Here is a 17,090-nt window from a genome sequence, read left to right as displayed (position 1 = left end):
ATGGGGGAGTGCACACATGCATCGACCTTTCCCTCCTGAACGTACTTTAAGACAGAAAAGGGAAGTTTTAAAAACACGAGTCCACAGCCACGGGGAATATGGGAGAGGAGGCAGCATCAACATTTCGGAAACTGGAAAAACAGATGGACAGGTGGAAACAATGCTCCAAGAAGCAACTCTAAGCTGGCAGTGGAATCAGGAATTGGCAGTACCAAGTCCTTCTGGCCACGTTTAAGAATCCTGCCAATCCCTACTTCCCATCCCCCGGCCCCAGCAGGAACTCGGAGGCTTATTCTTGGAGGGAGTATACGGAGAGCCCTAGGCCCGGCTGAGCATGGGAGGGGCACACAGAAAACAGGGGCCTTCAGCAGCCAGGCTGGCCTTCCTCTGACTCAGCTCCTAGAATCTGGCAGCCACCAGGCTTGTCCCTTTTTCCTGGGAAGTGTGACCAGTTCAGGAGAAAAGACCTAAAGATACTGATGTTAAGCAAATGACTCAGCCACATCACCCACTGTGAAACTCAGCTGACAAACCTGTCAGAGCTCAGAGCTTCCAATTAGCTTTTTAGTCCCTAGTCTTACATATGAGCAGAACATTCAAAAGGATTACTGAGGGAAACCTCACGTGTGAGAAAGACCTAAACAATTCACCACCACCACCACCAATAACAAAAATACAGAAAAAGGCAGTGAGAAGAAAATGTCCAAAACTAAAATGAAGCAGCCATGAACATCTTCCAAGGAAAAAGGCCAGGACAAGCAGCAGGAACAGAATGCTATTTAACAAGAGTGTTCAGAGAACAAGAAATAGTTTGGGGAAACAAAAACATGATAGAAATGAAAAACTCAATGTTTGGAAGACAAGATTGAGGAAATCTTCCAGAAGATAGAGTAAAAAAGAAAAATAGTAAAGAAACAAAGTAAAAATAGAAATAGTAAAGAAGTCCTATACAGTATGTCAAAAATTGAATAACAGGAATTCCAGAAAAAGACAAGACAGAGGAGAGGAAATTATAAACAAAATTATGCAAGGAAATTTCTCAGAACTGAAAAGAACACAAGTTTACCAACTCAAAGTGTCCTCCAAGTGCCAGAACAACAGAGAAAAATAGAAATTGATACATGATATTTCAAGACACTGGAGAGGACAGTTATGTTCTACAAACTGAGAGACAGAGAGAGGAAAGGAGAGAGAAAACAGAGCAGATCACAAAGGATCAGGAAGAGAATGATGTTGGAGTTCTCAAAGTAACACCGGAAACTAGAAGCCAGCCTCCAAGACAGCCTCCCATGAGTCTCATGTTAGGGTATTCATGCTCTCATGTGTAGTCCTCTCCCACACTGAAAAGGGCTTATGGATAGGAAGGATATGGCTAAAATGATGGTGTGTTATGTGTGGCTAGGCCATACAAGACACTGCAGCATCCACCTGGCTTTCTCTTGGGTCACTTGCTCTGGGGGAAGCCAGCCGCCATGTCATGAGGACACATGATGTCTCTATGGGGAGGTCCACTCGGGAAGGAACTGAGGCCTCCTAACATATGCCAGTGTCATTTGCTTGTCATGTGACTGAGCCATCTTGGAAGCTGACCCTCCAGTTCCAGTTAAGGCTGCAGGTGACTGCAGCCTCATGAATGAACCAACCAGCGAAGTCACTCCCAAATTCCTGACCCATAGGAAAGACATGTTTATTTCAGTCTGCTATATTTGGGGCTAATTTTAAACACAGCAATAGATAACTAATAACAATGGAAAAGAGCAAATCTCAAAATGTTGAAAGATCATTTCCAACATGTATACTCATCCAAATTCTATGCCCATCCATTAAGAAGGTGGAATAGACATTTCCATGCATGTCAGATTTTTTAAAACCTTCATCCCTTGTGCTGTTTCTTAGAAAGCTCCTCTAGGATATGCTCCACCAAAACAAGGGAGTAGGGGGAGGGTACAGCTCAGGGGTGGAGTGCATGCCTAGCATGCATGAGGTCCCGGGTTCAATCCCCAGTACCTCTACCAAAAGTAATAAATAAATAGGTAAACCTAATTACCTCCCCCACCAAAAAAGATTTTAAATAAAAAAATTAAAAGTAAAAAAAAAAAAGGTGGGGGGTAGTAAACCAGAAACAGGAAGACATGGGATCAAGAGACAAGAGTCCAACAAGAAGTTCCATTTGGGGTAGTGAGGAAGATGAAAATGAGGACACCTATGGAGTCCAAATATTCTTTAAAAAAATGTTTAGTTATTTTTCCTAAATGATGTTATATACATTATGGTACAACTCACAGTAAAGAAGTAAAGTACATAGTATGTACATTAATATTTCTTATTACTGAACATTCCATTAAATATAATCATGAATTAATTATAAACTCTAATGAGACTAAGTAAAATACAAATCTCACAATTTAAAAAAATCAATTAGCATATTGACCAGAACCTCAAGAAGCGTGTTGAGTCCAAAGATCTTAAGAGCTTTAAAGACTTGGTAAAAGTTTGGGGCTAAGTTAGTGATGAATGTATTGGAAACTAAGCGAATGAGAAAAGCCTCCAGGGAAAATAAGAAGCTGCGCCAGAGCTAAAAGTTAGTTTTCTCCTGGTCTCAGCTGCGAATGGCTTGTGCATGGCTGTGCTGGTGCAAACATGGGCTGCTGCGCCAGCCGAGATCAGCGTTTCGTTGTTGAGAGCATGTTGGGAGCAGGTGAGCGAAGAGCTAAATCCTCATCTTCCCGAGCGGGAAATCAACAGATTATGACAAAACTGACTAGGTGAGAAGTAGTAATACAAGCATGTTATTTAGAGACAGGAAGGTAAATACCAAAGCAATCAGCTGGAGGAGGTGACGCGCTGCCTCCGAGGAGAAGCGGGCAGAGGATGACTGCTAGTTTTCACCTAACAACCCATGTGGGAGCTGTATGAATCTTTCAACTGGGGGCAGGGCTGATTTTAATAACTGAGCTTCAAAACTCTAGATTTTATAGAGGAGTGATTTTATTCTCTGTGCTACAGACATGGCCTGTTCACTGCCCTCTTCCAGTTTTCTGGGACTTTGGAGGACTCAGGTTACATCCCCACCAAACGCCTGCTTCTGCTTCAGTGGATCAGTCCATGTCTACATCATGTCCACCCAATTGTAGGGTTCAGTGCTAGTTCTTAACGTCCATGACTGCACATATGTGCAGATTTCACTAGAAGTTGGGAAAGTGGAGGGGTTTACACTGCAGACAACTTCTACTTTCTGGTTAGGCATTTTTGTTTCCCGAATGGCCCTAGCTCTCTGCAACCTGGGCCCGCTCCCCTCCTTCTCTGGCCCAAGAAATCCTGATTTTCACCAGCTCAGTGAGCACTGAATGACACATACTCCTTAATGAAGCCTTGTAACAGGTGCAGACCATTGCTCCCATTTTACAGACGGGGTACCCGAGTCAGGAGTTGTGAGCAGCTCAAGTCAGAGTTAATGTAACCCATGTCCAGTACCCCTAGAGCTGGAACCCCTCCTTCCCTGCCCACCTTCACTCCCTGGGTCGTCCTCATGGATTGTCCTGGAGCTTGGCCAGTAAGATGGGCTGTGGGGAGGGCTGCTGAGTGGAGGTCCAGGTGGGTGCCCCTGCTGGGATCCCCAGGGTGCTCGGGCAGAGCTGCAGAGGCTGACTGAGTTGGGTGGCCCCTGGGAGGCCAGTTGCCTGGTATGGCCTTAGGCATGTCACCTAGTCTTGAGGGGACCTAATAAGACCTTCCCCGTGGGCAGACAGTCAAGTTTAAAGGAATTAGAGCAGGTGATGAAGCAGCACTAGCCATGCTGGTCTTCCTTCTGCTCCTGGTCCAGTGGCTTCCTGAGGGTGAAGCACAGGAAGCCCAGAGAAGGCTGGGTGACTGGCCGAGGCCATGCAAGGAGTTGGTGGCAAAGCTGGACCCTTGTTCCCCATGCTCATTATGACTGCAGTCTTAGCCCCTGCTGAGTGGGGGTTCCGAAGTGGCTGCCCAGGGTAGGGGTGGGGTTGGGGGTGTTATCAAACCACCACCAGGTTGGGGCCACTCCCTTGTCCCCTTCCCTACCCCCAAGTCCCCCATGTTAACACATCATCTGGCCATGCCCTGTTAAGGGCAGACGTGGGGTGGAGGTTGGTGACATCCTTTTGCAAGGAGCAGGGACCTTCCCTGCCAATCCCCTTGAAGTAGGAGTAAGCTAGAAGCTCCCTCCCCCAATCTGCACCCAGTTGTGGTGGCTCCTGTCCCACCACCAGAGCCTCAGTCCCAGCAAGTCAGGAGGGCTGGGGTGCCTGGAGGTTCAGCACCTTGGAGAGGGGACAGTCATGTGCCCACAGTCCTGGTGTGGCAACCCACACCTCCCTTCTCAACCTCTCAGCACTTGAGAAGCTTCTAGGAATTTACCAGAGGCCACACTCATGAGGAGGGGCAGGCAGGATTTGAACCCAGGTCTGAAATCTGAGCCAAGTCAAGGCACCTGATGTGCAGGCCCAAGTAGCTGGACCCCAGCCAGCTGCAGTCACCTCCAGCATCTACCCTAGGGTGAGACCTGGCCCAAATTCTCCTGAGAACCCTGTCAGGTAGCCCAAAGGAAAAGCAAAGCCTTTGACTTAACAAGCTCCCAGCCCTGGCCCCACAGGTGTCACCACCAATCTTGTGTGGGGCTTGGGGAAGGAATGACTAAGCCTGCTTCTCAGGACAGATCTGGGTCGTTTGATGACCAGTTGTGTCCCTAGGTACTACAGAGGTCAAAGGACCGGTGCAAGCTTATACAGGGAGGCAGGCCTGCCTATGCACACAGCAGCTGCTTAGAGGCCAGACGGCAGGGCCAGGAGAGTCTGGCACACCGGGGAACCCATGAATAGCTGATGCAGCCCCTGCCTGGGACCATTTGAGGTCCAGGGACACACAATTCAGAATTTTGTTATAAATACACGTGTTTGGTGAGTGAGGAGTGACAGAAGGTGGAGATGGCACTGTACACAGCTGGTATAAGCTTGGCGGCTGAACGCCACAGAGAAAGACAGACAGTCCACCCGGCGGGGCCGGCCGGGCAGCATTCTGGGGCCTGTAACACTTGGCTGGTGGGTGAGCCAGCAGGGGTCTTGTCCAGGGCTGGGGGGCCCAGGTGCCCTGGAGGCTCCCTGGCCGAGGTCCTGGGTGGCGTCAGCAGCGGCACCTGGGCTCAGCTCGTATCATTCAGAGCCTGGTGGAACATGAGGCCTTGTCAGGAGGATGCTGGGTTGCGTGGAGGCCAAGGCGGCCCCTCAGGGAGCCCTGGGTCCCCCTGCCCCACAGGCGGCTCACCTTACGGGCAAACTCGGGCAGGACGAAGGCTGCCTGGTGCACGTCGGAGTTGTAGTATTTCAGCTGCATCTGTTCCACCTGCTTCTGCGTCAGCTGCTGCACAGGCTCCCGAAAGTTGGTGCTCTGGGGACCGGGGGGGGGGGGGTGGCGGGGGGGAGGGTCTCAGGCGAGTGCTGTCCGAGCCCATCAGCCCGCTCCCACCCCCAGGACAGCCCTGCAGCTCACTGGGTTTTTGCTGCACAGCATGAAGCCGATCTGGCCACTGGGGTACGTGGGGATGGTGCAGTAGGCGTAGTCCACCACGGGGAAAAGCGACTTGCAGAACTGCCGCATCTCCTTGATGAGGTCCAGGTGCAGCCACTGACACTCGCCTGGGGGTCAGGCAGGCGGCGGCAGCATCAGCATCTCGTCATTGGCATCGGGCAGGCTGCTCCGCCTTGTCCCACCCCAGCCAACCCTTTCCTGAGGGAAGGCCTGCTCACCCTGGCAGCAGAGGATGCCATCCTCCTTGAGGGCGGTCTTCATGAGCTGGTAATAGGACTCCTTGAAGAGACTCTCAGCAGGGCCTGCGGGGAGGAAGGGGTAAGGGTCTGGCCACTGTCACCCCACTGCACAGACCCAGGCAGCTGCCAAGAGGCAGAGCTGGGAATTGAAGCCAGGTCTTTGGAATTCAGAAACCAACCACAAATAGGATGCTTTTGAGGGATGCAGGGTTCCACTACCCCAGTATGGGGGGAGCTCCACATTTTAACCCCATTCCTGGGGGATCCTCATCAGCACTGCATCAGGGGAATCTCTGCCCTGGGCCTTGGTCTAAGACTAGATCCCTGCACACACCTGGATGCTGGTCTGTCAAGAGCAGAGAGGAGGCTGAAGAGGAAACTGAGGCCTCAGCGGACCAAGGCCAGAGCCCCACTCTCCTCCAGGTCCCCAACCAACTTGTGGACTTTGGACAGTAGCCCAGGCCCCCTACTCTGCTGAGCCATGTTTGAGGGGGTAGAAGACAACTCAGAAGGGAAAAGTACCACACTAGGTCTGGTGGCTCCTCTGTCCTCTCCTCCAACTCAGACCTGGGACACAGATTGGGAGGCTGCCCCACCCCCCCACTGGTGGCTGCCAGAGGCCCCAGGCCCAACCCTTGCTTACCCATGGGGTCTGAGGAATCAGTGATGATGATGTCAAAGGCGTCCTGGTTCTGTTTCATGAACTCAAAACCGTCGCCTACATGTAGGGTCAGTTTTGAGCTAGAGTAGCCAACGGCCATGCCCGGCAGGAACTTCTTAGAGACCTGAATGACATCCTTGGGAGGGGATAGGAAGGAACAGGCTGGGCCACGGGGGTTGGGGGCCCTGGAGCCAAACAAAGTCAAGTAGGACTCCCTCTCATAGCCCAGTCACCTTGGACAAGCCATTCCCTTTGTGGAACCCCAGTTTGCACAACTGTAAAACAGGGAGCAGTCTGGTACCTCCCCATAACTTCTCAGAGGGCCTGATCCTGTTCCCTCTCCCTAGACTCAACCACCCCAACCGAGTGGCTTTCTTGCTATTTATTTCAGAGGCGGCAATTCCAGCCTCCACCGGGAGGGCCTGTCCCTGCCTCCACATGGCCAGCTGCTTCCCATTCAGGCCTCAGCTCCAATCCACGCCCTAGGGGCCTGCTTCGCCTTGCACATCTTTATCAGATAACCCTTCCTCCTCCTAACCCTAACATCAGCTCCAAGGAGGCAGGGCGTGGACCTGCTACGCAGGTGCTCACGAAAACATGCTGCTGTAAAGGGGGGATGCCCTAGTGGCTGGAGTCCCCTGGGACTTCTGTGACAAATCACCTCTTAGTCTTACTAAGAACTAGCCTTGGTGGCACACCTATGTGTCAGGTGCTTTACTGTCTGATTTTTCTCCTGAATCCTCCCAACATGTTCTTGAGACCATGAAACAGTCCTAGAAATGTTAAGCAACTTGCCCAAGGGTAAACAGCCAATTCAGGGCGAATTGGGACTTGAAGCCAGACCCCGCCCAGCAGCTCTGGGCACTCACCTCATCAATCTCGCACTGGACCACGGACTCCACAGAGGAATGCTTGACCACTTCCCGCAGGACACCCCCATCCCCGCCCCCGATGATCAGCACCTGGCAGGGGGAGGAAGAATCAGCCATGAGCAGGGCTCTGGGCACCAGCCCTACCAAGCAGGCTCCAGCCCTACCAAGCAGGCTCCAGCCCTACCAAGCAGGCTCCAGCAGGGCTCAGTGGCCTACCTGCCTGCCCCTCAAACTGCACTGAGCAGACAGAACCATCTGGAACAATTTCTCAGCTCCTCTGATCCACAGACCTCAGTACTTCACTTTCTACTTTTAGAAAAGCTTTCCTGCCCCAGGAACCTGGCAGGAGGTGTCCCCTTTTCCTGGAAACTCCTACCAAGGCTGCTCCTTCTCAAGCTTCAGGCCTCAGTCAGGCTGTGTCTGCCCCCAACCCTTGTGAAATGGGAGTGCTCCTCCATTAGGCCCCTTGTCCTTACCAGCACTTTCTCTGACAAGCATTTGGGAAGCACCTGGGCTGAGCACTAGGCACATCTGGAGCCCCCCAAACTGTTCTATGGGACCTATCACTGGGTTCAGGGCTGGGTCTGGGTGGGAGGGAGACTACCTTGCGTGGGTTGGGGTGGCTGCAGAGGGGCAGGTTGGCTATCATCTCCTGGTAGGAGAACTCATCCCTCTCTGTGCACTGGATGACGCCGTCCAACACCAGCACATTGCCGTAGCTCTTACTGTGGGCAGGAGTGACAGTCAGGGACCTGGGTTCCCTGGGAGGGGGCAACATGCCCCTGCTCGCCCTGGGTGAGAAGAATCTCCCCCAACCTGCCAAGGGGCTCCAGGGGTGAGTCCTGGGGATGACACGTGGCGAAGATCGGCAGCAGGCCCGCTAGGTGGAGGCTGGACTCGGGGTCCCAGCTCTGACGTGTCTGGGACTGACACGTGGAGCTCGGCGCGTCGGGTCGGCGCAGACTCTGGCTCCCTCCCCGCCGAAGAGGACCGCGCGAAACGCCGGTTCCCAGCCCAGGGAGAGGGGAGGCAGGGTGGAGAGGGGACTTCGGGATGAGAGGGGCCTAGTTCACGAGAACTTCTGACAGTTCTGCAGGGGAGGAGCGGGCAGAGACGGCCGGGGCGTCCGGAGGTAAAGGGCGCAAGACCCGGGGTCCGGTAGGAAGAGGGGCAGGCTGGGCCGAGACCAGGGCAGGAGTTCCAGCGGGCTCGCGTCGGGGTGGGCAGCCGGCAGCCGGCGGTCTGGGCTGAGAACGTCGCGGGAGCTCGGGGGCGCGGGCCCGGGCCGGCAGGGATACCTGCGGAAGACGAGGATATCCTGATACCGCGAGCGTTGATGGTGTAGCAGCTGCTCCACCTGCAGAGACAGGGCCTGGCCGGGCCACAGGCTGCACGTCTCGCGGAACCAGCCCTCGCGGATGGCAGTGGGGCCGGAGGCGGCGGGGCCGTCGGGGCCAGGCTCCATGGCGGGCTGGCAGGCGGGCAGCGCGGGGCGCGGGCCCGGGACTGCAGGCCGAGCGGAGCCGCAGCACAACGGGACCAACTCAGCCCCGCCGCCCGCGCCGCAACCTAACCTGGCTGACGGGGCGGGGCCTGTTGCCAGGGGCGGGCCCCAAGCCCTCCAGTGGCCGCGCGAGTGCGCGGCGGCTCGGCGGCCCCGCCCCCGTCGGCGCTCCGCTCGTGCTCATTGGCCGCCGGTCCGCAGCGCGGCCCCGAGTGGCTGGGGCGGGCCGTCTGTCGGCTGCAGCAGGGTAGTGCGGCCCGCTTCCAGGGGCCACGTGGGGCCGGGGTCAGGGAGGCACTGACGGGCTTGGAGAAGGAGCGAGGGGGTGCCCGACTTGGGAGGGGAAACTTGAGCTGACGTTTCTGGCTCAGCGCGGAGTTTCCGAGCGCCAGGATGTGCGGACCGCCGGCTTGAACCCTCGGGCTGGAGACACCGCAGCCGGCGGCTACATTGTCGGGCTAAGAGTTACGTTGTTGCGCTGGAGCGATAGAGTAGAATGTATCTCTCACAGCGTCCTCAAATTTGGCTCCCTGTTGGACTTGAATAGTGTGTGTGGTTTGTCGGGGGGCACAACGAGGGTTTTATTGACTTGAGAAGGGTCAACACAGCTCCACGACTTAAACTAGATTTCCTAGCCATTTCCCATTAGATTCCCTGATCCACGAGCGGATGGCTGCTGAATGAGAAAGAGTTCTTTTCTAAACGAGTTTCTAAATTTACCAACCGTGTCCCGGAAGAGGCCAACACATGCATATTCAGCACCAAAAAAGACTGGCACTGTTTTTTTTTTTTTTTTTTGACAAACTGGGCCTCGCTCCCTGAAGGGTGGGCGGGAATGTGCTTTCTGTTTTTACGAAAATGTCAAGGAACTTCTCTGAATCACATTAAGCATGCTAATTACCAAATATTAAATGCTAATTGCTCTGCACGCCTAGTTCTTCGCATGCCAAGGAAGGGAGAGGAAACTGGTATAAGCTACTGGTGACATTATGACAGGGATGCTTTTTGACTGACATTTTGCAACCTCCACTTGGAGGTGGGAAGCCTGCGTCCCCTGTCTTAACCTCAGATGAAAACCACGGTAGTGTTTATTATTCAGTGCAAGCCTCAAGCCTACAGCAACAAGGGAACTTGATTGAGTTTAAGCTCCTTTTAAAGGGGAGGTGAGCCAAGGCAGTAAAAGGATTTCTAGGAGATGGCGCCCATGCAGTTGTTACTTGCTCGAGGTCAGGATCACACAGCAGATAAGACAGTCAACTGGTATGTCCAGTTACTACAGACCTGTTTGGATTCAGCCCTGTGCTTGGGTCATAGGGTTCACATCACAGCCTGCACATCAAGGTATTTATGCCTTCGAGCTCTGATAGCCTGTTCACTTCTCTGTACCCTGAGCCAGCCGGTAAGTTCCATGAGATTAGGGATGGTGTCTGTAGTGGACAGCACTGGCTAACAGGCTGAGTGAACAGGGGAGGCCAGGATGCTGGTCCAGGCACCCATGCAGTCAGCTGTCTTGGCTTTCTTCCAGGAGCTGCATAGCTGAGCCCAGATGGGGGCCCTGGCATTCCTGGGGCACTGCATGGAGTGGGGGTGGGGGGACAGTGGAAGAACACTTCTATTCCCTTCCTCCTGCAAGCTGAGCAGAACTGCTTCAGCATGTGCATCCTCTGACGAGGACAATAAATGACACCCTTTGCCCTCCTGTAGAGGAAGTAAAGCCATGGTCTTGGCCTCAAGCACCAACAGCAAATGGGACTTCTAGGCTAGTGTGTATAGCAGTAGCTCAAACCTTCCAAGTTCAAAGAAAACGAAGGCCCTGAATACATTTGAGGCAAAAAAGTTCCCAGATGTTCAGGACCATGAGCTCAGAAACGTGATCCAACTTCAGATCCCAAGGAGGAAAACCAGCAGTGGCCATCATTACACAGCCCAGTTAAATGTGCAGCTGATGTGGAAAATCAGAATGGAGAAGACCAAGGTAAAGTATGAAACGTTTCCCCAAATTCAGACCAATGTGCATTTAAAATTCCATTGTAAAGCATTACTGATCAGCAGGTCAACTGTCCCAACCTCCTAAAGGGTAGATGTTTTATAAAAGGACAAGAGGTGGGAGAATGGCCACTGTCCAAAGCAATGGATTAAATAGGGCTGCTACAGGGTAAGAATGTGTATCTGTCATTGGTTGGCACTTGGAATCATTTTTTAAGCATTGTGTTTAGCCAGGTAGACAGCTGTGGCTGAGTGGGAATGAAGTTGGCTGGTACGTGGTGTTACTTGGTTGAAAATGCTTATGGCAAGCTTTCTAAGGACCACAAACAGCAGTGTACCTCCTCGAGCAAAGAGCCCCTTCTGCTCATAAATTCTCTACCTCCAACCCCACTGGCCCTGCCAGACCATTCTCCCAGAGCACAGGCCCCACGGTTCAGAATCACCGAGCAGCTCCTGGCTGACATGCGTCCCTTCACACACCACACACCACACACACACACACACACACACACAACACACACACACACAAAACCTCTCTGGCCCTTGGGGATCCAAGCGATCTCCCCATGACCTGAAGCTTCAGTGAAACGGAGCTACAGCTGTTCTCCAGCCTCCCCTCCTTCAAGCTCTTGGCTCCACCCCATGGCTCAGTGGTCTGGGACAAGGGTCCCATGGACAAGTAGAACTTCAAAAACACGTTTGGGAACTGACATCGGGTTGCCAACTTTGTTTTTTGCAAGACAAATTGATCTCTACTCCTATGGTCTGTGGTCTCCATCTTATTAAAAAACAAAAACAAAGATGAAACGAGCAAGGATAACTTTCAAATATAAGGCAAGGAATCATTCTACCTCTAGGAAAACCTTAATACATTGTCCCCATTATTCATTTCGCCCCTGACCAGTGGTAAGCCCACTTAGCAAGGTCTGGGGCCCACTGCCTTGCTTACAGCAGGTGGTTCTCAAACATAAGCACACATAAGAATCACCTGGAGAGTTAATACCAGGCATCCAGGCCCAACCTTCCATCCTGATAGGTGTGGTCTGGGGTGGAGCCTAGGGTTCTGGTTTTCTAACAAGCTCGCATCTGGTCTCTATCAAAGGCTCACTCTTTGAGTAGCACTAGCTACAAGGTTCTTGGAACTTCCCTTACTCTTCAAGGTGCAACCCAGACGCACCTTTCATGAAGCCTCCTCAGGCCATACTCAGTAGAAAATAATTTTCCACTTAAAAAAAATTCTCATCTATCCATTTTTTTATAGCTGAGACTCTGCCAGTTTTTGGCAGACTGGTCACTCTGCCTCAATGTCTTTTCTTTGCAAGTTCTAATTATAGAATTACAGAACCCTGGATTTTCAGCTGGGCACTGAAATAATGACTTTCCCAGTATCCTTTGGTGTGGATGTGTGACCGAGTTCTGGCCAAGGGGAAGTGAAACGGGCAGAATCCTTTTGAAGGGAGGTTGGGTGCTGGTCTCCAGCTGAACAGAGTGAGGGGGTAAGAGGTGGCACTAGGGCAGGTGCCAGGCCTATGAAGCGGGAGCCCTGTGTAAAACACCTGTTTCACTAAGACCCTGGTAGGTTGGCTTTTCTGTCAGTTTCAACCATTTCTGTCCTGTGTTGTACAAGCCCCAGCCCATTCTGGGGATGGCTGCTCTCCAGGGCTGAGCCACCTCTGACCTGGCTTGGGAGCCGCACAGGGTCTCAGACATGGTCAGCCCTCGCAACAATCTGTGGGAAAAAGTTCCAAGAAAATAGGTTCCTTGTTTAAGTATTTGTAAAGACAAAAATAATGGTATTATTCTATGCTTTCTTGATTTAATAGCCCCTCTCAGGATTAAAATCAAATGGAATTCTGAAGAAATAATCAGAGATTGGGCCACAAATTTATACAAGTTCAGTGTTGCATTAAAAATAGTACAAAAGGGAACAGTTTTCAGAGCTTTCTGAGATGCTCTCCCCCAAATTTGGCTTGAATAAAATTTTCCATTTCTTTCTCAGATCAACTGATTCATTTTTCGCCAGCATACTCTTGGTGTAGTCAAGGCAGGGTATCAGAGGCACCAGAGGGCACCTGGGGTCTACCTAGAACTAGCGCTCATTACCAGCAAGGGCCCCCTGAGCCCCACGGGCTTCTCCATACTCCTCAGGAGTTCCAGCGAGTTCTTCTGATAGTCTGATCTCATTGTTTGGGTGATGATCCTTGAAGATTTATTCTAGCTGGTTTTCATTTAAGACTTGGAGTCTTGGTTGGAAGGGAGAGGGTACAGCTCAGTGGTAGAGCACACGCTTAGCACGCACAGGGTCCTGGGTTCAATACCCAGTACCTCCATTTTAAAAAATTTAAAAAGACCAGTGAAACTGAGTACATTAGGGGAAAAACAAACTTGGAGTCTTAAGGGGTACTGGTGAATTTCCTAGTGAGGGAACATAGGGTGAGGGGACCAGGGAAACATAGGTGGCTGGGTTTTTGTTAAATTTGGCTTAAATTGAAAAAAAATGACTTGATATACGGCCTGAACAAACTTTTGCTAGTGAAATGAGAGAGTGAATTATTCAGCTCCAAAGAATAAAGAGACGTTGCTTCTTCGGGCCAAAAGGTGACTGAGGACCTCGTGGAAGCATCTGAGAATCAATCCTCCCACCTGCGGTGGTCCCAGAGGGGAAGCCACCGCCACTGGGAAGTACTGCTTATCAGGGACGTGGCAGAGGCTGACCACCTAGTGCTCTGGGCACTGCGGCAGCTTTAGCCTATCACAGGGAGAAACCGAGCCACATAAAAGAAGTCAAACCAACCCGAGGATGACCTCTTGGGAAGCTAGACTCAGTGATCCACAGACTGTCCTCAGAGAGTTGCTCAGATCATATCTCATATCTGAATTAGGCTATGAAAGTAATACTGGAAACTGTGCCTCGAAGGCCAGACAGCTCCCTTGCAAACAGCCATCTATGGGAACACCAGTTGGGTTTACGTAGGCTTGCAAGGACTTAACTGGGAGCTAAAGGGAACTGGGCCCCTGAAATGGTCGAGGGGTTCTTTTGACATTCCAAAACTGGATTTTGAGGACACAGTTAAAGCTGGCAGTCTTCTGTGCCTGCAGGGTCTACTGTAAACAACAGAGGTGTTTTTTTCTTTTCTAAAATTAGACTAGCAGGGAAAAATATTTGTGGGGCTAGTTCCATGGATCATTTGAATTGGAGAAATCTTTAAATTTTTAAAATTTTAGGGAGCTCTTACCTTAAACTATTACATCTATTTTAATTGGAACCTCCAAAAGGCTTCAAAATTCCCAGATACCCTCATTGAAAGATTTGTTGTAGAAGGCTAATGAGAGTAATGATATAAATGGTACCTGAAAATTTAACTACTGCTCCCCTCTGTCCTTTATTTGAGCACTCATTCTAGTCATCTTCTGAACTGCCTTTCTACTCAGAAGGTACTATCAAATGGTTACCTCTGAAATGGGACCATGTGAGGCTGAGCCTTTTCAGATCAAAGGACTGAAATGAGGGCCATAGAGAACTTCTTAAACCCAGGGGAGATCCTCAAAAGTGTTTGTAAATAAATTACCAAAATGGGAGGCCACTGGTCTGACTAAACCGACCACAGCTGATATTCGGAGCCTGACAGGAATTTTGGGGGGAGGTCTTCTCCCCTAAGTTACATGAAGGAAAGCAAAACATTCCAACATAGGTTAATGGGTGTGTTAGTCCTTTGATATCACTGAGGTGGCCACCCAATTCTTGGAAGGAAAAAATAAACAAACAGAAAAACCTCCTTGTTTTGCAAATCTAGTATTTACAGGATCAAAAGTGTAGTTCCAGAAATAACCAAAACCCGCTAGATCCTTTTATCACTCCCCAAACCTCCCCTATTTATGTTAAAAGGCTAAGAAATGGGAAAACTCCCCCCCCCCCCCCCCCCCCCCCGCCCCGGGCCTTTAGGGAACAAAGTCAACCCAAGAGGAATTTGCTTTTCTCCTCCTATGCCTTTGAGATGCAAATATGCTACCTGGTCTTCTCCAGGAATCCTTATTTCCACCATTTTTTAAAAATGCAAATTTCAGAGAAGTGGGTAGGTAATTTGGGACTTGTCAAGGACAAATAGAAATTTTAAGTGTCTTCTCCATAAATATTAGTAAAAAGGATTTAGCCATCTAGACAGATGACCTTGATTTGTTCCACCTGCCAGAAACCCCATCAGAATCCAACTTTTGCAACTGATGGGTTATGCACTGTACCTGATTCAGGGCTGAAACTTAGATAGGAACTATGAGGTCTCTGTGTTTGTTTGTATGTATCTATGTGTGTGGTAGATGTGTGGTACTGCCAAAATTAATTTGTAAAAGAGCTCTATTAATTGCTTAAAGGAAATTAAGCACTTATATAAATACTCAGAAATATAAAGGTTTCACGTGATCTGAAAAATATTCAGTAGTGAATTAGTATCAATGATTGGTGTCAAAGTTAGCTTAAGCTTGTTGGTTTGATGCAGACATGTCTTTAGAGTCTGTTATGTATACATGAGTATAATACTTCTACTGTACCTAGGTTACATCAAATAAGACCTTATATTCCTGTTACAAAGTTTGTCAGCAAGAAAAATAAGGAAATGACAAAACTTTTAGGTAAATAAAACAGAAGTAAAAGAGAAGGACTTTTAGGTAAACTCTTTAGGAATAACTGTTTTGGGAATTCCTGCTTTAAGGATAGTACCCAGAAGCTTTCTGAGGCATATAAGGAAGGCCACCTCCTAACAGGTACAGGAATCTCATGGTATTTTGGGGACCTCGAGAAGAGGAATTCACCCCAATCCATCACACAAATGTATAGATATCACCGTCAGAATCTATGACATGCCCTTGGTATGACTGTCCTGACTTTTTTCAATCTGAGATTCTTTATGAAAAGTTCCAGCACAGCCAATTTAAAAGAGTCTATGTGGACAATTAATCTGATATTTGGCAGAAATGACAATAATTTTAGAAAGAAAAAGATTATGTTTCAGTAAATATTAAGTTCCAGGTGGGGACAGTATAGCTCAAGTGGTAAAGCGCATGCTTAGCACAGGGTCTGGGGTTTAATCCCCAGCACCTCCTCTGAAAAAGAAAGAAAGAAAGAAATCTAATCACCGCCCCCCCGAAAAATTCTAGTTCTATTAACTGAGGTTTGTATTTATCTAAGCTAAGACTTTCCAGACAGCTCCTTGTAAAGTTTAGTTATTAAAAGGCTAAGTTTTTTTCCTGAAGTTTATCAGAGTAATCTGATTTTGGATCTGCCATGGCCTGCAACAAGATTATTCACACTGGGAAAGGCATCAGATAAAGGACTTGTGGGCAGCCACGTTGGCAGGGACCGTATCAGGCCTCTCCTGAATGAACTGACATCTGATTCCATCTAAGACCAGCACTACCAGGCCAGCTCAAGAAGACAACATCTGATAGATGCTGACCAGGACCAGGCCTGTACTGATCACTCTGACAACTGCCCACACTTTGCTTGTGAGCCAAATGTATTTCTTGGGCTCAGTCACATGCAAGTTTCAAAATCAATCCAACTCCTGGGTTTGTGGCTAATTACCTTTGTCCACCACACCCAGGTTGCCTTGGCGGAGTTCACCTCTCCAAGGCTCTACTGGGTGGTCTTTAAAATTTTTATTTTAAAAGAAAGTCTAAAAATAAAAAATGTAAAAAATAAAAAAACAAAAAGGAAGTCTAGTACTGTGCAAGCGGATGTTGCCACCAGCATCACCACGTGAGACCCCTTTTACCTGCCTGGCCAATTAGTGATGCCTGTTTTGGCCATAAATAGTCATTTACGTTAATGTTGAATATTGGGTAGCTCTTAACAGGACCCAATGGGTTTAGGGAACAAGTTATGACCTTGGCTTTCCCCAGGCTGGTTAGGGAGATGCACAATTGCCTTCCTTTGGACTCAAGGTCACAGGCAGCCTTGGAAACAGCCCCTGCCAATCTGTCAATCTGCAGGGCACACTGGTTTCTACCAGTTTTCCAATGATATGATCACTTGGCCACGATATTTGTTAACTCCTCTTATGACCCATGAAGAGTCAAATTTCTGCTCTGAACAATCCTACCAGTTTCGGGGAAATGCTAGGAAAATGGTTTGGTTAAGGAGGATTTTGGCTTAAATCTTTGCTAAAGACATTGTTGCTCCTACTACCAATTTAAATTATAGTTTGTGGAACTTATAAGGTGATCGTTTCTTGTACTAGATTAATGATGTCTACGTGACTTGAAACTATACATCACCT

The 17,090-nt window shown here is 49.7% G+C and overlaps 1 protein-coding gene across 1 annotated transcript; it reads right to left on the bottom strand.

Moving 5' to 3' along the window:
* Positions 1–2,098: 2,098 nt before the first annotated feature.
* On the bottom strand, positions 2,099–8,891 carry SRM (spermidine synthase). The gene is made up of 8 exons (XM_031464050.2): positions 8,627–8,891; positions 7,933–8,053; positions 7,326–7,418; positions 6,439–6,592; positions 5,775–5,858; positions 5,518–5,663; positions 5,293–5,415; positions 2,099–5,191 (listed from the first exon to the last, which is right to left on the bottom strand). Exons 1-8 carry the CDS (start codon positions 8,791–8,793, stop codon positions 5,171–5,173), a joined length of 909 nt encoding a protein of 302 aa, XP_031319910.1. The 5' UTR covers positions 8,794–8,891; the 3' UTR covers positions 2,099–5,170.
* Positions 8,892–17,090: the final 8,199 nt, after the last annotated feature.

Source organism: Camelus dromedarius, chromosome 14, assembly GCF_036321535.1.
Source record: "Camelus dromedarius isolate mCamDro1 chromosome 14, mCamDro1.pat, whole genome shotgun sequence".
Taxonomy (NCBI): domain Eukaryota; kingdom Metazoa; phylum Chordata; class Mammalia; order Artiodactyla; family Camelidae; genus Camelus; species Camelus dromedarius.
Note: the sequence above shows the minus strand (reverse complement) of the source record. Positions and strands in the feature narration are given on the sequence as shown.